At 32.2% G+C, this 26,996-nt stretch overlaps 1 protein-coding gene across 12 annotated transcripts in view; it reads right to left on the minus strand.

The window, feature by feature from the left end:
- Window positions 1-26,996, minus strand: part of LOC119605576 (FERM, ARHGEF and pleckstrin domain-containing protein 2) — a 143,440-nt gene that overhangs the window by 31,695 nt on the left and 84,749 nt on the right. For 11 of the 12 annotated variants that reach the window (XM_037958782.1, XM_037958781.1, XM_037958780.1 and 8 more), the window contains 8 exons: window positions 13,711-13,943; window positions 13,421-13,642; window positions 13,094-13,337; window positions 12,848-13,008; window positions 12,656-12,730; window positions 3,866-3,972; window positions 3,557-3,672; window positions 3,236-3,497 (listed from right to left, as the gene is read on the minus strand). In XM_037958782.1, coding sequence (XP_037814710.1) covers window positions 3,236-3,497; window positions 3,557-3,672; window positions 3,866-3,972; window positions 12,656-12,730; window positions 12,848-13,008; window positions 13,094-13,337; window positions 13,421-13,642; window positions 13,711-13,943 — 1,420 coding nt within the window. The remainder of the gene's footprint in view (window positions 1-3,235; window positions 3,498-3,556; window positions 3,673-3,865; window positions 3,973-12,655; window positions 12,731-12,847; window positions 13,009-13,093; window positions 13,338-13,420; window positions 13,643-13,710; window positions 13,944-26,996) is intronic. The other variant, XM_037958773.1, reaches the window with a different exon arrangement.

Below are 26,996 nucleotides of genomic sequence, written 5' to 3' on the forward strand. Positions count from 1 at the left end.
ATAGACTAGACTATAGACTAGACTATAGACTAGACTAGACTAGACTAGACTAGACTATAGACTAGACTATAGACTAGACTATAGACTAGACTATAGACTAGACTATAGACTAGACTATAGACTAGACTATAGACTAGACTATAGACTAGAACTATAGACCTAGACCTATAGACTAGACTATAGACTAGACTATAGACTAGACTATAGACTAGACTATAGACTAGACTATAGACTAGACTAGACTAGACTATAGACTAGACTATAGACTAGACTATAGACTAGACTATAGACTAGACTATAGACTAGACTAGACTAGACTATATACTAGACTATAGACTAGACTATAGACTAGACTATAGACTAGACTATAGACTAGACTATAGACTAGACTTAGACTAGACTATAGACTAGACTATAGACTAGACTATAGACTTAGACCTATAGACTAGACTATAGACTAGACTATAGACTAGACTTATACCTAGACTATAGACTAGACCTATATAAATACTAGACTATAGTACTAGAACTATAGACTAGACTATAGACTAACTATAGACTAGACTTATAGACTAGACTATAGACTAGACTATAGATTAACTATTAGACTAGACTATAGACTAGACTAATAACTATTAGACCTAGACTATAGACTAGACGATAGAATAGACTATAGACTAGACTTATAGACTAGACTATAGACTAGACTATAGACTAGACTATAGACTAGACTATAGACTAGACTATAGACTAGACTATAGACTAGACTATAGACTAGACTATAGACTAGACTATAGACTAGACTATAGACTAGACTATAGACTAGACTATAGACTAGACTATAGACTAGACTATAGACTAGACTATAGACTAGACTATAGACTAGACTATAGACTAGACTATAGACTAGACTATAGACTAGACTATAGACTAGACTATAGACTAGACTATAGACTAGACTATAGACTAGACTATAGACTAGACTATAGACTAGACTATAGACTAGACTATAGACTAGACTATAGACTAGACTATAGACTAGACTATAGACTAGACTATAGACTAGACTATAGACTAGACTATAGACTAGACTATAGACTAGACTATAGACTAGACTATAGACTAGACTATAGACTAGACTATAGACTAGACTATAGACTAGACTATAGACTAGACTATAGACTAGACTATAGACTAGACTATAGACTAGACTATAGACTAGAACTAGACTAGACTATAGACTAGACTATAGACTAGACTATAGACTAGACTATAGACTAGACTATAGACTAGACTATAGACTAGACTATAGACTAGACTATAGACTAGACTATAGACTAGACTATAGACTACTAGACTAGACTATAGACTAGACTATAGACTAGACTATAGACTAGACTATAGACTAGACTATAGACTAGACTATAGACTAGACTATAGACTAGACTATAGACTAGACTATAGACTAGACTATAGACTAGACTATAGACTAGACTATAGACTAGACTATAGACTAGACTATAGACTAGACTATAGACTAGACTATAGACTAGACTATAGACTAGACTATAGACTAGACTATAGACTAGACTATAGACTAGACTATAGACTAGACTATAGACTAGACTATAGACTAGACTATAGACTAGACTATAGACTGACTATAGACTAGACTATAGACTAGACTATAGACTAGACTATAGACTAGACTATAGACTAGACTATAGACTAGACTATAGACTAGACTATAGACTAGACTTATGACTAGACTATAGACTAGGACTATAGACTAGACTAGACTAGACTATAGACTAGACTATAGACTAGACTATAGACTAGACTATAGACTAGAATATAGATAGGAATCTAGACTAGACATAGACTAGACTATAGACTAGACTATAGAATAGACTATAGGATTAGACTATAGACTAGACTATAGACTTAGACTCTTAGACTAGATATTAGACTAGACTAAACTGACTATAGACTAGACTATAGACTAGGACTATAGACTAGATATAGACTAGTACTATAGACTAGACTAGACTCGACATGACTAGACTTAGACTAGACTATAGACTGATATAGAATAGGGGACTATCGACTAGACATAGACTAGACTATAGACTAGACTATAGACTAGAAATAGACCTAGACTATAGACCTAGACTTATAGACTAGACTATAGAATAGACTATAGACTAGACTATAGACTAGCCTATAGACTAGACTTAGATAGGACTATAGACTAGACTAAGACTAGACTATAGACTAGACTATAACTAGGACTATAGACTAGACTATAGACTAGACTATAACTTAGACTATAGACTAGACTAGAATAGACTATAGACTAGGACTATAGACTGACTATAGACTACGGGACTATAGAATAGACTATAAATAGGGACTATAGACTAGACTATAGACCTAGACTATAGACTAGACTATAGGACTAGACTAGAATAGACTAGACTATAGACTAGACTATAGACTAGACTATAGACTAGACTATAGACTAGACTATAGACTAGACTATAGACTAGACTATAGACTAGACTATAGACTAGACTATAGACTAGACTATAGACTAGACTATAGACTAGACTATAGACTAGACTATAGACTAGACTATAGACTAGACTAGACTATAGACTAGACTATAGACTAGACTATAGACTAGACTATAGACTAGACTATAGACTAGACTATAGACTAGACTATAGACTAGACTATAGACTAGACTATAGACTAGACTATAGACTAGACTATAGACTAGACTATAGACTAGACTATAGACTAGACTATAAAGGCATATGCGTGCTTTCTTAGAACCAGTTCCTAGGATGAAAAATTGCAACAAAAATCTTTGATTAAAAACTGGTTCGAGAAACGTTGCACAGAAGTAGGACTGAAATTATAACGCTGCCCAGAACCAATTTCGAAGGTGACAATTGCGAAACGATATCATAGTTTATAACTCCACTCTAAAACAGGTACAGACTATAATCACATGTTCTAGAACTAGTTGTGGAATTAATTAAAAATTGTCCTGGCTAGATATACATTTGTATATGATAAATTCTAAAATAGTTGGAACACTTTCAAAGAATTTAAAAATTTGCAAATTTCCTTGGAGCTTCAATATCATTCTGCAGAAATTCAGCTTTTAAAACTCTCAGAAAGTTTTCAAACTATAGTAAAAAAAGAAACAAAATTTTAGACGACTTACCGATATTGTGATCGTTTTGATGCGCACGAGCCGGATCTTGAGCGCGTTGTTGTTGCTGTTGGGGTGTTAGATGATGAGTGTTGGTGTTGTTGCTGTGTTGGGGTGAAGTCCATGATTGCTGACCCTGAGGGGAAACAGAGCGATTCGCATTCATTTGATGGTCCGCCGCAACCGCTGCCGAGTGGTGTGATTGTTCCGCCGAGTCCGGCGATGCCGAGGCATAATTCTTCGTCTGATAAATCTCCACCTGGGCTGCTGTGACCTGTTAATAAAGAATTATTTTGATTTTAAGAATTTTTGAGATGAAATTAATATAATTACTTGAGAATGCTTGCGGTCGGTAGGATTGCCTAGTTGGCGATCCAAGGTATCCGCTCCCCTCTTCGTCAGAGAAGGCGTCATCGAGTCGCTGCATTGATTGCGATAATCCCAGGCTGCTAAAAATTTTATTAACAAAAATATATGTATATGTAAATTAAATAAATTTTTTAGAAATATACATAATTAAATTAAATATTTTTTTTGAAATCTAATTATTTATTAATTATAAAAAACTTATAAAATTTTAAGTAAAATATGAAAAAAATTAGCAGAAAAAATTAAATGAAATCAAAAATAATAAATACAAACCGGTATCGATTGGGAGTAAGGGATTGGCTGAAATGCTGGAGTTCACATATGTATGCGATTGACTTCGGCTACTTGCATTCAAGGGCCCTTGCCGGAATGATTGTGACCTGCAGCAAGAAAAGAAAAGACAAGAGGATAGATACCACGTTTTTCTTAAACAAATTTATCTTTTCATTTAAGTTTTTTTCGTTTTATTTAATTTTTCTTTAAAATTTTAAGAAAATTGCTTTTATTTGTTGGCTTTTAAATTTTAATTAAACTGATTTAATTTATTTCTTTAAATTGTGATTTAATGTGGTTTTTTGCATGAAAGTAATTGTTTGCTGTTTATTGTGGTTTTGTTTTCAATAAAGTAATGAAAAAAAAATTAAGAAATAAATGAAAGTTGTAAAAGTGTAATAAAAAAAATAATAGGAAAATAATAAAAATCATATGTGACCAATATAACCGATTTGAAATTAAAGGAAAGACATTAAAGGGCTTATTCATTAACAAATTTTTATTATATCAAAGGTTTAAAAAACTAATAACAAAAACTAACTACAAAAACAAATGTCTAATGGAAAATTTAGTTTAGAGTAGTCAAGGACGCATAGATTTTCTATTATATACACCATATACATATAACAGATCGAACATGAAATCAAACTTCAGAGTTATTTTCCATTAAGAATCTGTCATCTCATATCCAAATAAGTTAACCTAAACAAGTACAAAAGTATAATCATTAAAGCTGGACTTTATAATACTCTATAACGCTATAAAGTAATAATTATTCATAAATTTACTTTATTTGAGAACTAAGTCCAATGATGGATCGATCAAAATTGTCTCATGATTTTCCAATTTTTCGCCTAAAAGTCATCAAATGAATTTTATCTTAAAATCAAGTCTAAATAATGTTTCCGATATGTTGAATTGAAGCAAAACATCCGAAAGAAACTTTATTTGTAGGCTAGGGGCAAATATGGACCGATATCTATAGCATTTTTTGAATAAATTTATCATTAAATAAAAGTTCATTAAGCTGAATTTTATCATGATATTAGTGTTTCTAAGTGAATTTTCAAGTCATTTTCTGAAGGGGGCTTTATATGGGGACTAGGGTCAAAGGAGGCCCGAACATTACGAAATTCGCCAGGGTTATCAGTTTTTGGATAAAACTTAGTTACCATTTTTGGCAAGATAGTAGTATATCTAATATAATTATGAGCCTTAATTGGGGGCTCAGTTGTATGGGAGTTATGTGAAATAATGGATCCATTTTAACGGTTTAGACAACCTTTAAAAACACTTATCGTAACCTCTTTATTGTGCATACTTTTTTTTTAAATTTATAGATATTTCTTCAAGGATGAGTTTTATTGAAAATAATAATAATAGGTCTAAAATAGGTCCCCCTTAAGGGCATTTATCGTTTACAAATCCCTTTCGTTATCGTTACTAACATCCTTTGCTATAACCTTATATCAATAGAAAGCATTTGCATAATCCGGTTCAGTCCATAACTGATGGTATCTCTTTTTAGGAAAAAGTACCGAAAGGTAAATATTGGTATTTTGACCTAAAAAGTTGATAATTAGAAAACAAGTCACACGCAGGACTCAGTAGACAGTTCCAAGGAAGAGTCCTGAAAGACGATATTAAAAAAGTTCGAATAATTGTAAAAAGTCAACTTTTCTTTTAAAATTCATCATGGAAAGTCGTCACTTATTATATTATATTATATTGGATTATATCCTAGCGACTAGCTGGTTTCAAAAAACGGGCAAACATCGTTGCAAAAGTGAGTCCAAATCTTGTGAGATACCTGCCATTTATGGTTGAAGCACATGAATGTTTGATTACAATCTCCCGGAACATATTTTCCTATAATTTTAGAAAATCTGCCACTTTTGATTCAAACAGGAAACCTATTGGATATAATTTTAATCGCTCTATGATTTAACAGATTCTCATGCAAATGACCTACCGGGATATCGTTTGAATAGCTAAACATTTGACCCTAGTTCATATTAAGTTTAGTTCAGAAAATTACTTTGGACTCCACATTTGATAGTGGAGTTGAAAAACTATCTGATTTCGGAAATTTTACAGATTTTAAGAGATCGTGGACTTAACTATCTAATCTTGATTGAAAAGACATTTTTTTTATTATTTTTTTATGGGGGCTCTTTAATATAGTTGTCGGTAATCAGACTTTATAGAATTGGATTATATTACTGATCAGTGACTTGTCAATAGATTAGTCTATAACCAGGTTAATGAATTGTCAATATAGTAGCGCAGATTAGTCAGTAGACTAGCCCATAGACTTGTCAACAGACTAGTTAGTGTACTAATTTGTAGTTTAGTTAATAAACTATTATATAGACTTGTAAATCACAAGAAAATATCTGAACCAATTATTTTAAATTTAAGATCATTTCGAAGAAAATTATATAACCAAATTTGGAGTCACTAATGTGGGTCCATATTACATTATAACGGAGTAAAAGCGAATTAACAATGTGTCTTTAAATAGTTATATAAAATCTATATTTGAGGCTGTTAAAAGTTTTTATTTGCACCTTTGATACCACTACAGAAATCCTCTGAAATCGACATTGAGTAATTTAAATAACTAAATAACTACTACATACAAAGAAGTACTTTTACTACTAAAAAACCATTATAAAGTTATTAAAACTTTGCTAATAAAGCATAAAATACATAGAAAAAGTATACACCTGATTGAAAACTGAATAATGAATGTGCTAGATAAAACAATAATATATATGTATGTACATATGAAGTAGTATTATTTTTTTTAAATGATAACAACAACTAGTATAGGTGAAAGGTCATACATTTACATACACACAAAAACACATACAAAAAACTATTAATTATTAACTCTATACATGTAAACAAACCAAGAGAGAGAAAGAGAGAAAAGCAAGTGTTTAAAGAGAAATACTAAAAAGAATAAGGAGAAAAAATACACGCAGGATCAGGCATGGAAAATGGAATTTTCGAAAATTTATAAAATTTTGTAAAACAAAGTACTTTTTTAGGGGTTTAAAGTATTAATTTTTGGGATTTTTATCATTTGACTAGCCTACGGAATAGTCTATTGACTAGCCCACGCATTAGTCTATTGACTAGCCTACGGACTAAGCTACTGATTACACTACGGACTAGTCTATTGACTAGCTTACGGACTAGTCTATTGACTACCCTATGGACTAGTCTACGAACTGGTTTCTTGACTAGTCTACGGACTAGTCTACGGACTAGTCTATTGAATAGTCTTTGGTCTAGACTATTGACTAGGTTACGGATTAGTCTATTAACTAGCCTATTGGTTCTTTGAACAAGTCTATTGGCTAGTCTATTAACTAGTCTATGGAATAGTCTATTGACTAGCTTACGGACTAGTCTATTAACTAGTCTGTAAATTAGCCTTCGAACTAGTCACTTGACTAGTTTCCGGACTAGTCTATTAAATAGTCTATGGACTAGTCTATTGGTTAGTCTATGGACTGGTCTATTGGTTAGTCTATTGGTTAGTCTATGGACTGGTCTATTGGTTAGTCTATGGAATAGTCTATTGACTAGCTTACAGACTAGTCTATTAACTAGTCTTTGGACTAGTCTATTGGCTAGTATATGGACTAGTCTATTGGCTAGTCTATGGACTAATCTATTGGCAAGTCTATGGACTAGTCTATTGGCTAGTCTATGAAATAGTCTATTGGTTAGTCTATAGACTAGTCTATTGGTTAGTCTATAGACTAGTCTATTGGCAAGTCTATGGACTAGTCCATGGAATAGTCGATTGACTAGCTTACGGTCTAGTCTTTTAACTAGCCTATGGATTAGTCTATTAGTTAGTCGATGGACTAGTCAATTGGATAGTCTATAGACTAGTCTATTGGCTAGTCTATGGACTAGCTTATTGGCTGGTCTATGTACCAGCCTACGAACTATTCTCTTGACTAGCTTACGGATCAGTCTAATAACTAGTCTATGGACTAGTCTATTGGACAGTCTATTGACTATGGAATAGTCAATAGACTAGTCCATAGATCAGTTATTAAAATTGTCATAGACTAGTCAACAGACCGCTCTATAGGCCGTAGACTAGTCAATAGTCTAGACCGTACTCTAGTCATTAGACTAATCAATAGACCAGTCCATATACAAGTCATAGACTAGCCCCTAGACTATCCAATAGTCTAGTCTATTGATTACTCTATTGACAAATCTGTGGTCTAAACAATTGGCTAGACATGGACTAGTCAATTGATTAGTCTAATGACTAGACTACGTACTCGACTATTGACTTGTCTACGGGCTAGTCTATGACTCGTATATGGACTGGTCTATTGATTAGTCTAATTACTAGAGTACGGTCTAGACTATTGACTAGTCTACGCTCTATAGAGCGGTCTGTTGACTAGTCTATGACAATTTTAATGACTAATCTATTGACTATTCCATTGTTTAGATTATGGACTAGACTATTGACTAATCTATGGACAGTTCCATTCACGAATCTATAGCCTAGTCTATTGACGTATCTATGGAGTATAGTAATGAATTTGAGAATAGTAAATAGTTTTCCATGCCTGCACAGGATATTAAACACACATGGTCTTGCTCAGAAAAGGATGTAAAAATACACATATGTATATACTCTACGTGTTAAAGTATACATATGTATGTAAATATGTAAACTATAAAATATTAATGTCTCTTGGAAACTATTACAAGTGTCATCTAAAAAGGACTAAATAAGGACGAAAGAAAAAAGCAACAACAACAATAACTACACACTAGTTAATGGTTGAAGAAATTCGGAGTCATTGGATGATGGGTTGACTGACGATGATGTTGATGATGATAATAAACTAACATTTGCTACAAGTACAAACAATCAAACACATACAATTAAATATAAAAGGAAAATGTCCTGTCGAATGAATGGGAAAATGAATGTATGAAAACATCTAGATGTGCAATGATGTGCATGATGATCATGAGACAAATGACAAATGTTTCAAATGATTAAAAACCAAAAAAAAAAAAAATATAAATTATACAAATTAATGTGAAATTAAAAAATATTTAAAGCTAAATGAAAAACATTATAAATATTAATAATAATTATGCCAATTATTTACTTAAACATAGTTTAACAAATTGCAATTAAGGAGGACATTTGGGTGGAAAATTTGTTTTTTGAAAATCAACAGAATAGAAAAATAATTTAAAAATTTTAACACACTTTCAGTCTGTATAAAGTAAAAGAAAAATAAATGAAAATTAAAAAAAAAAACAAAAATAAAAATTTTAATTTTAATTAAAAAAAATAAATTAAGTTGTGTTTTTTTAAACTTTGTAACCAATTAGTTTTCTTTTTTTATTAATTTAAATATATTATTTTGTTTTTTTAGAAATCCTCTTCTCTTTTCTAAAATTGCTTTGCTTTTTTATTTTTGTTTTTTTTTTTCTTATAACAGTTTAAACTTATTTTTTGTGAACTTTTTTTTTTGCACCATAAAATAAATTAATTATGTACATGATTTTTCTTTTGAAAATTTGTTTTAAAAAATAGATAAATTACACAAATTTTGAATAAAAAAAATATACACATACAATATTTTGCATTTTTTTATGTAGCCAGGTTTGTATTTTTTGTAGGTAGGAAAATAACGTATTTTTTTTAGAAAAATTTTGTATTTGAAAATTAAGTTTGAACTTAAATTTAAAAGGAACCAAAAACATATTGATGGTTTTGATGCAGGTGATACACGTAGTAAAATGAATAATATAAGAAAATTATATAAAAAAACATTGTTTTAAAAATTTTGTTTTATATAAAAGAAATTAAATTGTTTTTTTTTTTTTATAAAAAAATTAAAAGCAATTTTCAAGTAAAGTCTTATAAGGAGTGATCTGGTGTAATGTTTCTCTAATAATATAAATATCTCTTTAATGAAGGATATTTTTCTCTCAAAAAGACTCTTTTCTAAAGAAAACCCCTCTTAAAGACAATAACTTTTTCCCAAAGATAAATGCTTCCAAATAGTGAAACTTTTTCTAAAGCAAAAAAGAGATATTTCTACTAAAGAAAAAGGTCCTCAAAGAGAGACATTTTTTTAGATAAAAAGGCTTTAATGAGAGTTACTTTTCAGCAAAATTATGCTTCTAAAGAAAGAAAACTCGACTTAGAAAAACTAACCTTCTCTTGCTAATGAGAAGCCCAGAAATGTAGAAAATAAGTTCAAATGCCAATGATAAAAAGGCATCAATCTTAATAGAAAATCGCAAATTTAGCCCGAATCATTCATATCGGGAAGACACTTAAGTTATAAGCAGATTGTTCAATTCCTGAAAAGTCAAAAGAAGACATGAATGAAGCCGAGAAGAAGGAGAATTTTCGCACAAATTTGATAAGCATCATTTCACTTGCCTATCAAAGATTCAATAGTCATGGGAATGTCCCCCCAGGGGCATGATACCTTGGTGAAAGATCCCATCTTGTTGTTATTGCAATCCCGGAAAAAGAGGTGCTTTAGACTGGTGATGTATCCTCGGCATTATATTGGAATGATATGACATGGGGTCGAATAAGAGAACAACATAATTCTGTACCACGGAAACCGGTAGCCCGTAGAGCAGAGTTTCGTTCTTTGTGTTGTCTCGGTTATTGGAGAGGTCTCTTCGGTGTGTACGTTGGTGGCTATGGTAACAACCCAACTTCGCGGAAGAGAGTGTCGGTCGAAAGACTGATGCACGGTAAAGACTGGATAAGTACGGTGGTGTTTCCGAGATACCCCATAGAGGAGTGACTATGGGGCTTGGCGTTAGGAATGAGTTGGTTCTATATATGTTTGTGATACAGACTAGACTGTAAGCTACACTATATACTAGACTATTGACTAAACACTAGACAATAGAATAGAATATAGGCTATAGACTAGACTATAGACTAGACTATAGACTAGAGTGTAGACTAGATTGTAGACTAGACTATATCCTAGACTATAGACTAGACTAGACTAGACTATAGGCTAGACTATAGACCAGACTATAGAATAGACTATAGACTAGACTATAGACCAGACTATGGACTAGACTATAGACTAGAGTATAGACTAGACTATGGACTAGACTATAGACTAGACTATAAACTAGACTACAGGCTAGACTATAGACTAGACTATAGACTAGACTATAGAATAGACTATAGACTAGACTATAGACTAGACTATAGACTAGACTATAGACTAGACTATAGACTAGACTATAGACTAGACTATAGACTAGACTATAGACTAGACTATAGACTAGACTATAGACTAGACTATAGACTAGACTATAGACTAGACTATAGACTAGACTATAGACTAGACTATAGACTAGACTATAGACTAGACTATAGACTAGACTATAGACTAGACTATAGACTAGACTATAGACTAGACTATAGACTAGACTATAGACTAGACTATAGACTAGACTATAGACTAGACTATAGACTAGACTATAGACTAGACTATAGACTAGACTATAGACTAGACTATAGACTAGACTATAGACTAGACTATAGACTAGACTATAGACTAGACTATAGACTAGACTATAGACTAGACTATAGACTAGACTATAGACTAGACTATAGACTAGACTATAGACTAGACTATAGACTAGACTATAGACTAGACTATAGACTAGACTATAGACTAGACTATAGACTAGACTATAGACTAGACTATAGACTAGACTATAGACTAGACTATAGACTAGACTATAGACTAGACTATAGACTAGACTATAGACTAGACTATAGACTAGACTATAGACTAGACTATAGACTAGACTATAGACTAGACTATAGACTAGACTATAGACTAGACTATAGACTAGACTATAGACTAGACTATAGACTAGACTATAGACTAGACTATAGACTAGACTATAGACTAGACTATAGACTAGACTATAGACTAGACTATAGACTAGACTATAGACTAGACTATAGACTAGACTATAGACTAGACTATAGACTAGACTATAGACTAGACTATAGACTAGACTATAGACTAGACTATAGACTAGACTATAGACTAGACTATAGACTAGACTATAGACTAGACTATAGACTAGACTATAGACTAGACTATAGACTAGACTGTAGACTAGACTATAGACTAGACTATAGACTAGACTATAGACTAGTCTATACGGAAGAGTATAGAATAGGCAATAGACGCCTAATCTTTGTATGATCGATTAATGTCTCTACTTAGTGCGGGATATGTTTGAAACATACCTCGTTACCATTGGGTATTCATCGAAAAAGAGTGGCAACTAATCTTTCTAGCTGATTTTTTTGTTGTTTTATATTATATCTGAGAGCTTAAAGGAGCTCTTGTTAAAGCAAGAGATGACGTTCCGACGTTCAATGGATAGTATAGGAATTGATAATCGAATAATTGCCCGAAAAATATAAACTAAGATCAATTACTACTAATAAAAAACCCCGATTTGACATAGAAGTTTTTATTTAATTAATGATTTTTTTAAATAATAAATATTAGTTTATTAATTAAAAAATATAATTATCTATTAAAACCATTAAAATTTTAATCATACTTTTGTTACATCCATTCCTACTCATTAAAAGACTTTACTTTTTATTAATCTTTTTTATGTTCTTCTCAACGAAAAAAGGAAACGAAAAAACTTTCAAAAAATATAATTAGAAGTGAAAATAAATGTATAACTTCTTACACTTACCTTTGGAAATTTTGTCTTTTTACATAATTTTCACGAACAAAATCAATAATTTGTTTTTGGGTACGGCCACTATAACTATAATTCACAAAATGAAATAAAAAAAATAAATTGAAAAAAACTCAATTAGTATAATTAAGTTATAATACATAAAGAAAAAGAGAAAGAGAGAGAGAGAGAGAAAAAAACACTTACCGAAATGAACTGCCTCTTGACATGACTCTGGTCTTGCGACGCGGTGTATTTTGAACAACAGTACAACGGAAGAAGCCATGATTCTCTACACATTTTTTCCAAAAGTTTTTACATTGATTACGGCCAGGAAATAGAAATTCTACCGTATTATTATAATAGCCCTGGAAAAGATGAGTGGGAGAGAAAGAAAATGAGAAATATTAATAATATTGTTACTTTAAAAGGCCTCTATTTGTAAAAACTTACATAACCCTCAGGATGTAATTTAACTAGGAAACGTTTACGTTTAAATGATATTTTACGTATTTTAGCCCAAGAGAATGTATTGATGCGCGTTAGATTTTGGAAGACTGCTATTCCCATATGGGCAACGGCTAAATTTAATGGCATACCATCATGATCCATAGCTGGATGCATTTTCATGCCATATAATTCACAACGTCTGGCGGTTTCTAAGAGGTTTAAATCGGCTTCGGCTGGTGATTGACCACTATTAAAGAAAAGTTAACAAAAGTAATTAAACCCTATTTAGCTAAAGTTTTGAACCTCGCCGATTTCGGTTCAAATACTTACACATGTTTTTTATGATTTTCCATAATTTTCCTTTGCATGGGTGCATCTTGATTTGGTACAAAACGATAGGATGATAAATACGTATGATCGGGATAGTCCTCGGCCGCATAATCACCACACGAGGCCTGCACTATATAGCTGGCCATAATGGCGGCAGTATTTTCATTGCACTGCAAACTGCCGGTGGCTAAATCACGTTTGACTTGTAAACAAAATAAATATCTGAAATGTTTCGAAAATTATAAGATTTTTTTTTGAGAAATTTTAAACATTTTCATTATATTTTATACCTTGTATATTCCTCTTCCAATTGCGATGGATCTGGTGTATAGAATTTAACACAAAAACGTAACATGGGATCTACTAACGATAGACCGACTTGACGATTTAATGGTTTCTCTAAATCTAACCAATATTTAGTTTGTGTTGATTTCTCTTGATATTCTAGGCCGAAATAATCGGCTTCTAAGAGATTTAATTGTCGGCAGACTTGTTCGAAGAGAACTTTTCCTAAAGCTTTGGCCTGTAAAGAGAGAGAGAGAGAAAACAGAAAAGGGTTTTATATTAGTAAACTTTAAAAGATAACTTTAAATGAAAAAGGATTCTTAAAATTAAGCTTTGAATCTAACATAAGAATGGTCCCACATTCATTTCTGAGACAGGAGACTATAGCGGAGACTATAGTCCCGATTATAGGGCAGACTATAGGCCATAAAAAGAAAAAATATCTCGTCTATATAACTAAAATATATCGTCTATATCACTAAAGTCTTGACTATAGAGATAACTATAGAGGCGACTATAGACTTAACCTATCTCAATTTTAGATCATCCTATAGAGGAGACTTTAGTCTCGAGAAAACTATATACATATGCATATAGAGAAAATATATTCTTGTCTAGACTATAGAATGGACTATTGTCTAGAGAATAGAACAGACTGTAATCCAGATTATAGAGTATGCTGTAGTCTTGACTATAGAGCAGACTATAGTTTACAATACAGAGCACTCGAGCATCTCGACTAAAGAGCAGTCTATTGTCCCGACAACACAGCTGTATATAGTCTAGATTATATAGCAGACTATAGAGCAGGTTACTGTCTAGACTATAGAGCATGTTATAGTCTAGACTATAAAGCAGACTATTGTCTAGAGCGGGCTATAGTATATACAATAGAGTAGACTTTAGTCTAGTATATAGAGAAGAAGTTTTGACTATAGTCTCGATTATAGATCGAATTATACAGCTCACTATAATATACACATTAATCTTAAATATATAGACTATAGTCCAGTCTATAAAGCTGACTATAATCTAGATCATAAAGTAGCTTATATTCTAGATATATAGCAAGCTGTAATCCCGACTATACGGCAGACTATAATCTCGACTGTAAAGCAGACTATAGTCGAAACTATAGAGCAGATTATAATCTAGACTATAGTCTTGACTATAGAGAAGACTATAATATACTTTTTAAATAAGACTATATTCTCAACTATAGAGCAGATTAAAGCCTCGACTATAGAGCAGACTATAGCCTGGACTATAGAGCAGATTATATTCTCGATTATAGAACAGATTAGAGTTTGAACTATAGAACAGATTATAGTCTCAACTATAGACCAGGCAATAGTCTTGACTATAGAACAAACTATAATCGGACTATAATTTCCACTATAAGCAGATTATAGTCTTGACTATAGAGGGCCCATCAGACTCTATAGTCTCGACTATAGGCCGGATTAAACAGCTATATAACACATTATAGACTATATAGCATACTGTAGTCTCGGCTATAGATCAGGCTATGTTCTCTGCTATAGATCAGACTATATTCTCAACTATAGAATAGACTATATAATCGACTGTATAGCAGACTATAGTCTCGTCTCAAGAGGAAAGTTTTCTCTCAATAGGCATTTTAGATATTTCCCACAAAAACATATCTCTCATACACATGACTGATGACTGACGTCAGTCGCAATTTCTCATTTAGATAAAAGTGCGTAAATATTAGAAAACAATTTTATTGTCTTAATAAATTTGTGCCCAATTTGCCCCAACTACATACATATTTATTATTCTCTATCAATTGGTTTATTTTATTTTAATTTATTTATTACTACAACTACATTTATAATGGTTGATTAATTTCTTTTAAACTCAAAAAGTACACAAATATATAGACATATAGCAAAGTCTAATTATAGATTTTAATATTCATAACGTTGACAATTGATGTTTGTACTATTATTATTTTGATTTGGAACAACAACTTGTTGAAATAATAATTTAATGCATTTGCTGCATCCCAATTATAATTACCCAACTTGACATCGTACTATGTTGTACTCTTAACAATTGAACATGTTGTCAACAATTAAAATAAACTGATTTTATGTTTTTTTTGTTTGTTAGTTTTATACATTATTTGGTTTAATTTTCATTTTATTTTATTATTTAAAACTGGGTCATTCAGTCATGCAGTTAGTCAGTCACTCAGCATCATTCTGTTTTATACGGTTCTGTTTGAATTGTCACTAGTTTTCAATCAAAATTTGTTGTGCACTTTATAAATAAGTGGTCATGCTAATAGAGATTTGTATCAAATTACATCATATAGTACATACATATGTATGTATGTATGTTTATATAGTCATGTTGCAAAGTAGAAAAGTGTCACTCTTTGATAGTAAAAAATAAAAAAGTAGAGCAAAAGATTTGTTTTTAAGAAAGTTTTAACCCCTTACGTTTGATAGCGACAATGTAGAACTTATTAAATTTCAATTAAATGATCTATCTATATGAAATATTATTTTAATATTTCCAGTGATTTATAATCTATCGACTTCTATCTTAAAAGATTAAAACATGATTTAATATCTATATGTCTGCACTATGATCTAGACTTTATGACAGACTATTGGCTCTATTACAATGCAAACTATTGACTTGACTGTAGAAAAGACTCGACAATAGAACATCCTATTGTCTCGACTCTAGAACATATTTTCTTGACTATAGAGCAGACTATATTCACGACTTTAGAGCAGACTACAGAATTAACTGTAGAACTGACTCTAGTCTCGACAATAGGACAGACTATAGAAGTTAGTCTATACTATAGAATAGACAATAGTCTCGACTATAGAGCAGATTATATTCTCAACTATAGAGCAGATTATAGTCTCGACTATAGAGCAGACTATAGTCTCGACTATAGAGCAGATTATAGTCTTGACTATAGAGCAGATTATAGTCTCGACTATAGAGCAGACTATAGTCTCGAATATAGAGCAGCTATAGTTTCGACTATAGAGCAGGTTATAGTCTCGACTAAGAGCAGACTATAGCCTCGACTATAGAGCAGACTGTAGTCTCAACTTTAGAGCAGACTATAGTCTGTACTCTCAACTATAGAGCCATAGAGTAGACTATAGAAGTTAGTCTCGACTATAGAACAGATGAAAGTCCTGACTATAGAGCAGATTATAGTCTCGTTTATAGAGCGGACTATAGCCTCGACTATTGTCTCAACTATAGAGCAGACTATGGTCTAGAGCAGACTGTAGTCTCAACTATAGAGCCATGAGCTAGACTATAGACCAGACTCGACTATAGAGCAGCCTACAGTCTCGACTATAAAGCAGACTGTAGCCTAAACTATAGAGCAGACTTTTGCCTTATATACAGAGCTATGATCCAGACTATAAAGCAGACTATTGTCTCGACTATAGAGCAGATTATAGTCTCGACTATAAAGCAGACTATAGCCTCAACCATAGAGCAGACTATAGTTTCAACTATATATATGTAAGTTAGTCTACACTATAGAGTAGACTATAGTCTCGAATAAAGAGCAGACTATTGCCTCGACTATAAAGCAGACTATAGTCTCGACTATGGAGCAGACTACAGTTTCAATTATAGTGCAGACTATATTCTCGACTATAGAGCAGACTATAGAAGTTATTCTATACTATAGAGTAGACACTATTTCTTGACTATAATCTCGAAAGAAGAGCAGACTATAGTCTCTACTTAAGAGCAGACCATTTGTCTCAACTATAAAGCAGAAAATAGTTTAGACTATATAGAATAGACAATTGTCAATCCTATAGAACAGACTCACTATAGAGCAGACTATAGTCTAAACTATAGAACAGACTATATTCTTCACTATAGGGCAGACCGTTGTCTAGACATCAGAGCGAAAATATTTGCCTCCACTATAGAGCAGACTACAGCTAATACTATAGAGTAGACTATATACTGGACTTCAGAGCATACTAAACGAATACAGAGAAACTAAGCGACTATAGAGTAGGGTATATTCCACTATGATCTAGACTATAGGGACTATATTTCCGACTGTTATCTCGACTATAGACTAGACTATAATCTACACTATAGACTAGGCTGTAATCGAGACTATAGAGATTTCAGTGAAGACTAAAGAGCAGAGCGATCTAGATTATAGAGCACACTATTACTGGTCTATAGATCAGACTATAATATGGACTATATATTAGACTTAAGTCTGGGCTATACTGTAAATTATAGTCTCGATTAAATATTCTAGGTTTATAGTTTCGCCTGTAGAGCAGACTATTGTCTCGATTATAGAGCAAAATATATATTATAGATATTGGGAAAATATAGTCGAATATAATGGAACATTCCCTATCTTTATAGGTAGGTTGGGTATAGACCGGTTTTCTTTTTTAACTTAAACACTATTAGGAATACACGAATATTTCTTAGTTTTAAAGTTTGGCTTCACCACCCGTATAATCCAAGTCTCGCACTGTCCGATTATTATTTACCTACTTTAATCGGTCAGAATCAGAATGTCTTTGGGATACAATTCACTTGGGAATAAGTATTCGAAATTGCCTTGATTCATTCAATCGTCTCTTTAGTTCCCTTTTATAAGCGAGAGCAGCGAGAGAGAGCTGTTGTTACTTTACCGTCTTCAAGTTATCTAGAAAGCAGACTCTTCAAAGAACTTAACCTATCATAATAAATCCAAAGCAGATGTGTGCATATTAAGTCAAATGACGTCCTTCTTGGAACCCATACAATATGAAAATTCGTAAAATTATTAAACTTAAACTAGATATATAAATTAATTTTAATTTTTAATCTATATAAATTTCTTTATCATACTTTAACAATTCTTCAATATAAGTATGTATGTATATTTTTGCAACTCAAATATACTATATATAAATTTAACCATGGTACATACAATATATATGTATGTAAACTACAAGTACTATTTTAAACAGTGACCTTTAACATCGAGGTCTTTTTTTAAAAATAATAGTAGAAGTAGTAGTAAATGAAGTATATAAGTTTTTATAAAAGGTTTTGCCTGCTTAATTTATTAGCATCCATAAATGGAACTATCGCACTCCAACACCCGCCCCCAACCACCTCAAAATATAGTCATATTACCAAATGCATAATAAAAGTGTGTACACCGTAGTAGCAGCAGCAGCAGCAGTAGGAAATATTAATATTTATTTAGCTACTACTACTACTAATGTTAGTGCAATATTTTATATTTCAAAAAAGGGAGTACATTTTTGTACATAATTGATATGGCAAATAAATTATGCAGAAACTAATAAAAACCACACTCAAAAACACAAGTAGTATTTTTACCACCATATCTACAATATCATATTCAGAACTGTAGTTTTAGTATTAGAATAGTTGAATGTACTACTGCTACTACTAGGAATTATGTACTGAAATTAGAAATTCTTATACATTTTATGCGGTAACTAGTACTAGTACTTGTACATTTACTATTTTGTAGTCCTAACATTGTGAGTAAATGTGTAATTTGCCAGAGATGGTTAGTTGCATTACTACATACATATGTATGTATACACTGGTTGTTATATGTTAGTCTTACAACAACTGGGTTCTGGTATTACGTGCATTTATTCATAGTCACATAAAACAACAACGTCGAACTTAAACAATATTGACATTTTCGAATTATTTATGTTGTGTTTATATAAGTACGAGATTTACTACATACGTACATATTGTAACTGTTAGTACGAGGTGGGTGCGTAAAGTTAAGGGTAATTTTTATACTCAGGATATTTTGAGAAATCGAAAATAATGTGTACTGGATCGGTTCATAATCACTTTGAACGATCCGCCAAACGATAAATCTTTATAGAAAATATTTTTTAAAAAATTTTTATAATTTTTTTATACCCAAACATGGTCCACTTGACTTGAAAGCAATCTAACTCCATTTCATGTATTTTTAGGTGCTGAAACCGAATTTGATATCGGTTTTTCTTTATCAGTTCTAGTTCAGTTTGGTTCAAGTTAGTTTAGTCCAGTTCTGGTTCTAGTTCAGTTCTAGTTCAGTTCTGGTTCAGTTCTAGTTCAGTTCTAGTTCAGTTCTAGTTCAGTTCTAGTTCAGTTCTAGTTCAGTTCTAGATCAGTTCTAGATCAGTTCTAGTTCAGTTCTATTCAGTTCTAGTTCAGTTCTAGTTCAGTTCTAGTTCAGTTCTAGTTCAGTTCTAGTTCAGTTCTAGTTCAGTTTCTAGTTTCAGTTCTAGTTCAGTTCTAGTTCAGTTCTAGTTCAGTTCTAGTTCAGTTCTAGTTCAGTTCTAGTTCAGTTCTAGTTCAGTTCTAGTTCAGTTCTAGTTCAGTTCTAGTTCAGTTCTAGTTCAGTTCTAGTTCAGTCTAGTTCAGTTCTAGTTCAGTTCTAGTTCAGTTCTAGTTCAGTTCTAGTTCAGTTCTAGTTCAGTTCTAGTTCAGTTCAGTCAGTTCTAGTTCAGTCTAGTTCAGTTCTAGTTCAGTTCTAGTTCAGTTCTAGTTCAGTTCTAGTTCAGTTCTAGTTCAGTTCTAGTTCAGTTCTAGTTCAGTTCTAGTTCAGTTCTAGTCAGTTCTAGTTCAGTTTAGTTCAGTTCTGTTCAGTTCTAGTTCAGTTCTAGTCAGTTCGTAGTTCAGTGCTAGTTCATTTCTGTCAGTTCAGTTCATTTCTATTTTCAGTTCTAGTTCAGTTCTAGTTCAGTTCTAGTTCAGTTCTAAGTTCAGTTCTAGTTCAGTTCTAGTTCAGTTCAGTCAGTTCTAGTTCTAGTTCAGTTTTCAGTTCTAGTTATTCTAGTTCAGTTCTAGTTCAGTTCTAGTTCTTTCTTTCAACTAGTCAGTTCTAGTTCAGTTTTCAGTCTAGTTCATTCTAGTGTCGTTTTTCTAGTTCGTTTCTAGTTCAGCTGTTTTCTAGTTCCAGTTTCAGTTCTAGTTCAGTTCTAGTTCAGTTCTAGTTCATTTCTAGTTCAGTTCTAGTTCAGTTCGTTCAGTTCTATTCATTCTAGTTCATTCTAGTTTCTAGTTCGTTCTAGTCAGTTCTAGTCAGTTCTAGTTCAGTTCTAGTTCAGTTCTAGTTCAGTTCTAGTTCAGTTCTAGTTCAGTTCTAGTTCAGTTCTAGTTCATTCTAGTTCAGTTCTAGTTCAGTTCTAGTTCAGTTCTAGTTCAGTTCTAGTTCAGTTCTAGTTCAGTTCTAGTTCAGTTCTAGTTCAGGTTCTAGTTCAGTTCTAGTTCAGTTCTAGTTCGTTCTATTCAGTTCTAGTTCAGTTCTAGTTCAGTTCTAGTTCAGTTCTAGTTCAGTTCTAGTTCAGTTCTAGTTCAGTTCTAGTTCAGTTCTAGTTCAGTTCTAGTTCAGTTCTAGTTCAGTTCTAGTTCAGTTTCTAGTTCAGTTCTAGTTCAGTTCTAGTTCAGTTCTAGTTCAGTTCTAGTTCAGTTCTAGTTCAGTTCTAGTTCAGTCTAGTTCATTTCTAGTTCAGTTCTAGTTCGTTCTAGTTTCAGTTCTAGTTCAGTTCTAGTTCAGTTCTAGTTCAGTTCTAGTTCAGTTCTAGGTCAGTTCTAGTTCTTCAGTTTCTAAGTTTCAGTTCTAGTTCAGTTTCTAGTTCAGTTCTTAGTTCAGTTCTAGTTCAGTTCTAGTTCAGTTCTAGTTCGTTCATAGTTCTTCTATGTTCAGTTATAGTTCAGTTCTAGTTCAGTTTAGTTCAGTTATAGTTCAGTTCTAGTTAGTTCTAGTTAAGTTCTAGTCAGTTTCTAGTTCGTCTAGTTCAGTCTAGTTCCAGTTCTAGTTCAGATTTAGTTCAGTTCTAGTTCAGTTTCTAGTTCCAGTTCTAGTTCGTTCTAGTCAGTTAGTTCATCTAGTTCAGTTCTAGTTCAGTTCTAGTTCAGTTCTAGCTTCAGTTCTAGTTCCGTTCTAGTTCAGTTTGTTCAGTTATAGTTCAGTTATAGTTCATGTTCTAGTTTTCAGTTCTAGTTCAGTTCTAGTCAGTTCTAGTTCAGTTTAGTTCAGTTATAGTTCAGTTCTAGTTCAGTTTTGTTCAGTTCTAGTTCAGTTCTAGTTCAGTTCTAGTTCAGTTCTAGTTCAGTTCTAGTTCATTCTAGTTCAGTTCTAGTTCAGTTCTAGTTCAGTTCTAGTTCAGTTCTAGTTCAGTTCTAGTTCAGTTCTAGTTCAGTTCTAGTTCAGTTCTAGTTCAGTTCTAGTTCAGTTCTAGTTCAGTTTCTAGTTCAGTTCTAGTTCAGTTCTAGTTCAGTTCTAGTTCAGTTCTAGTTCAGTTCTAGTTCAGTTCTAGTTCAGTTCTAGTTCAGTTCTAGTTCAGTTCTAGTTCAGTTCTAGTTCAGTTCTAGTTCAGTTCTAGTTCAGTTTCTAGTTCAGTTCTAGTTCAGTTCTAGTTCAGTTTCTAGTTCAGTTCTAGTTCAGTTCTAGTTCAGTTCTAGTTCAGTTCTAGTTCAGTTCTAGTTCAGTTCTAGTTCAGTTCTAGTTCAGTTCTAGTTCAGTTCTAGTTCAGTTCTAGTTCAGTTCTAGTTCAGTTCTAGTTTCTTCTAGTTCAGTTCTAGTTCAGTTCTAGTTCAGTTCTAGTTCAGTTCTAGTTCAGTTCTAGTTCAGTTCTAGTTCAGTTCTAGTTCAGTTCTAGTTCAGTTCTAGTTCAGTTCTAGTTCAGTTCTAGTTCAGTTCTAGTTCAGTTCTAGTTCAGTTCTAGTTCAGTTCTAGTTCAGTTCTAGTTCAGTTTCTAGTTCAGTTCTAGTTCAGTTCTAGTTCAGTTCTAGTTCAGTTCTAGTTCAGTTCTAGTTCAGTTCTAGTTCAGTTCTAGTTCAGTTCTAGTTCAGTTCTAGTTCAGTTCTAGTTCAGTTCTAGTTCAGTTCTAGTTCAGTTCTAGTTCAGTTCTAGTTCAGTTCTAGTTCAGTTCTAGTTCAGTTCTAGTTCAGTTCTAGTTCAGTTCTAGTTCAGTTCTAGTTCAGTTCTAGTTCAGTTCTAGTTCAGTTCTATTTCAGTTCTAGTTCAGTTTCTAGTTCAGTTCTAGTTCAGTTCTAGTTCAGTTCTAGTTCAGTTCTAGTTCAGTTTCTAGTTCAGTTCTAGTTCAGTTCTAGTTCAGTTCTAGTTCAGTTCTAGTTCAGTTTTTCTAGTTCAGTTTCGTTCTGTTCTAGTTCTGTTTTGGTTCTGTTCTAGTTCCGTTCTAGTCATCTTCTAGTTTCTTGAAGTTGAGATATCACAATGAAGGAATTAATACAGCATTATGAAGATCTTAAAATATCTACTGTTTTTCAAAGATGTCAGAGGTCAAAGGTCACTAAAGTTAATCTTATAACAAGTCCATTTCTTAATTTGAAAATTAACTTTTTAGCTTTCCCTCCTAAAAAGACATTATAGGTTTTATAATAGTTAACACTACATAGAAGCCGAAGCAACAACCAGTCTGCGAAAGAAATAACGAAATGTGTAATATCGCCAGTAAGTGACTACGTTCATTTTGGCCAGTTATCCTCTATGCTGCTGCAGTTTTTTTTACAAAAATTTTATTTATTTTATATTTCTTCTACTTTTATCTATTACAAATTTTGAACACGTACATTTTTACTACCATCATATCGAAGTAAATTGTATGTGTTTGCTAGGGTTCGATATGAAGAAGTTGGAGACGAAAATAGCAGCAGTTAAGGAAAATTATTTACATTCAAAACAAACAAGTCTGTTACTTTGTCAGTTTTATAACCATATAAAGGGTTTCTTTTTAGTGTTTTTTTTTTTTAAGAAGAAGAAATAATGACAATTATGTGGGAGCAGGTGGGGGGAGTTTATATTGTTGGTTGGCAAATTTGAAATAAAGAATTAAAATATTGAAATATTTTAGAAGTTAAAGTAGTAATGTTTAAAAAATGTCAATACTTTTCAGATTTTTCATGCCAATGATTTCAATTTATTCTACGTGTTTTTCGTGACATTTCACTTAATATTTATTTAAAAATCCCCTTTAAACATTCGCAGTTGTTATTTTCTATGACAGTTGCTAGGTTTAACGAAAATTCCTTAAATAATTGTTAAAATATAATTGTAAATAAATATTTGATCATTATTTACTTGTTCATTGGCAATTGTTTATTTAATATTTTGGGATTTGCAATATTTGTTTAACATTAATTTTTGATTTTTCAATGTTTTTTACGTTTTTCTATTTATCTCTCAAGAGTTTCCAATTTATTATACAGTGTGCCAATAAAATAAATATTTGCTGAATTTGTGGCATTTGTTATTTTACATTATTTTTGACAAAATAAAACAAAAACATAAAATATTTTTATGGCTGGCAGAATATTTGTATTGACTGTTTGTAATCCTTCCTTTCCCCTATAACACTATTTCCTCATTTCTTCAAACAGTATGGTTATTATTGCGTTTTTTACTTTCATTGGTAGCCAAGTAGTAAGTAGTTGGAGTGTTTGGGGAATACTTGTAATATGTATTTACATCTTATTTGTAATAAAAAATTCATACAAGTTTTCTTGTGTTTTTTCGCAAGTGTTTTATGTAGTAAAGTATTTTACATTTAACAAATTACATTTGCAATTTATACATGAGCCCTTGATGTGTTTTTGCTTAAAAGGTTTTCATTGTAATCTTTAAAATAGGACTATTTTATACGTAAAACTCATGGAAAGAGGGTAAAAGTGAAATTGTAGGCAAAAATTTGTTAAGTTCCAATAAATCAATACAAATATGTCATAGGAAAAGTAAAAGACCCAATCTTATTTGACAAAGAATGACTTTATAGATTTCCACCGTTTTGCGATGTCCGATCCATAGTTCTGTTTCAGTTCTAGTTTAGTTCAGTTCTAGTTGAGTTCTACTTCAGTTCAAGTTTAGTTCTGTTCTAGTTCAGTTCTAGTTCAGTTCTAGTTCAGTTCTAGTTCAGTTCTAGTTCAGTTCTAGTTCAGTTCTAGTTCAGTTCTAGTTCAGTTCTAGTTCAGTTCTAGTTCAGTTCTAGTTCAGTTCCAGTTCAGTTCTAGTTCAGTTTTAGTTCAGTTCTAGTTCAGTTCTAGTACAGTTCTAGATCAGTTCTAGTTCAGTTCTAGTTCAGTTCTAGTTCAGTTCTAGTTCAGTTCTAGTTCAGTTCTAGTTGAGTTCTAGTTCAGTTCTAGTTCAGTTCTAGTTCAGTTCTAGTTCAGTTCTAGTTCAGTTCTAGTTCAGTTCTAGTTCAGTTCTAGTTCAGTTCTAGTTCAGTTCTAGTTCAGTTCTAGTTCAGTTCTAGTTCAGTTCTAGTTCAGTTCTAGTTCAGTTCTAGTTCAGTTCTAGTTCAGTTCTAGTTCAGTTCTAGTTCAGTTCTAGTTCAGTTCTAGTTCAGTTCTAGTTCAGTTCTAGTTCAGTTCTAGTTCAGTTCTAGTTCAGTTCTAGTTCAGTTCTAGTTCAGTTCTAGTTCAGTTCTAGTTCAGTTCTAGTTCAGTTCTAGTTCAGTTCTAGTTCAGTTCTAGTTCAGTTCTAGTTCAGTTCTAGTTCAGTTCTAGTTCAGTTCTAGTTAAGTTCTAGTTCAGTTCTAGTTCAGTTCTAGTTCAGTTCTAGTTCTAGTTCAGTTCTAGTTCAGTTCTAGTTCAGTTCTAGTTCAGTTAGTTCAGTTCTAGTTCAGTTCTAGTTCAGTTCTAGTTCAGTTCTAGTTCAGTTCTAGTTCAGTTCTAGTTCAGTTTCTAGTTCAGTTCTAGTTCAGTTCTAGTTCAGTTCTAGTTCAGTTCTAGTTCAGTTCTAGTTCAGTTCTAGTTCAGTTCTAGTTCAGTTCTAGTTCAGTTCTAGTTCAGTTCTAGTTCAGTTCTAGTTCAGTTCTAGTTCAGTTCTAGTTCAGTTCTAGTTCAGTTCTAGTTCAGTTCTAGTTCAGTTCTAGTTCAGTTCTAGTTCAGTTCTAGTTCAGTTCTAGTTCAGTTCTAGTTCAGTTCTAGTTCAGTTCTAGTTCAGTTCTAGTTCAGTTCTAGTTCAGTTCTAGTTCAGTTCTAGTTCAGTTCTAGTTCAGTTCTAGTTCAGCTCTATTTTAGTTATATTTCAGTTCAAGTTCTGTTCTAGTTCTGTTCTAGTTCTGTTTTAGTTCTGTTCTTGTTCTGTTCTAGTTCTGTTCTAGTTCTGTACTAGTTCTGTTCTAGTTCTGTTCTAGTTCTGTTCTAGTTCTGTTCTAGTTCTGTTCTAGTTCTGTTCTAGTTCTGTTCTAGTTCTGTTCTAGTTCTGTTCTAGTTCTGTTCTAGTTCTGTTCTAGTTCTGTTCTAGTTCTGTTCTAGTTCTGTTCTAGTTCTGTTCTAGTTCTGTTCTAGTTCTGTTCTAGTTCTGTTCTAGTTCTGTTCTAGTTCTGTTCTAGTTCTGTTCTAGTTCTGTTCTAGTTCTGTTCTAGTTCTGTTCTAGTTCTGTTCTAGTTCTGTTCTAGTTCTGTTCTAGTTCTGTTCTAGTTCTGTTCTAGTTCTGTTCTAGTTCTGTTCTAGTTCTGTTCTGGTTCTGTTCTAGTTCTGTTCTAGTTCTGTTCTAGTTCTGTTCTAGTTCTGTTCTAGTTCTGTTCTAGTTCTGTTCTGTTCCGTTCTGGTTCTGTTTTAGTTCTATTCTAGTTCTTGCAATAATGATCTATGAAACACCTAAGTTTTATATTGGTAAATCCCTTATTTTAATTTATTTTAAATATAAATTCTATTATAATACTGACATAGAATCATATATTATGTAAATTTAAACCACAAATTTATAGTTCATGGAATTTTTTCATTAATTAGATAATGTTTTTCTCCCGTTATTATAAAACTCTTTGAATAGTTATTTATTTACATATTTTGTTTATTTAGGATTAAATTACCAAAATTAAAACTTCACACATGTTTAACAACTGCGAATACATAAGAAAAAAATTTAAAAAAAAGAGTAATTAAAATAAATTTTTCTCACATGTTCATGGTTTTGTGAGTACTAAATATTTAGAAATTCATAAACTCGGCAGTTCGGAGAAATGGGTACGAATTTCAGCAGAAATTCGGAATTAGCTGAGTATATTAAGCCACATTCCATATATCCATCAACAATAAAAGGTTAATAATAGAATAAAAGTAATTGTTTACACCCTAGATTACTTGTTCTAGAGTAAACATTGACTTCAAGCTAGAATACCACAGATGTGTAAAGTAACGAATAAACTTTTGTCCAAACAATCAATTAATTAGATGTTGAAATATATTTTCTAAAAGGGATACCTTAACTATTTGTAAAACTGTTGGGTTGTTCATG

Source organism: Lucilia sericata, unplaced genomic scaffold (genome assembly GCF_015586225.1).
Source record: "Lucilia sericata isolate MDLA Ls3-8-SP2 unplaced genomic scaffold, ASM1558622v1 Contig000498F_arrow, whole genome shotgun sequence".
In the NCBI taxonomy this organism is placed as follows: domain Eukaryota; kingdom Metazoa; phylum Arthropoda; class Insecta; order Diptera; family Calliphoridae; genus Lucilia; species Lucilia sericata.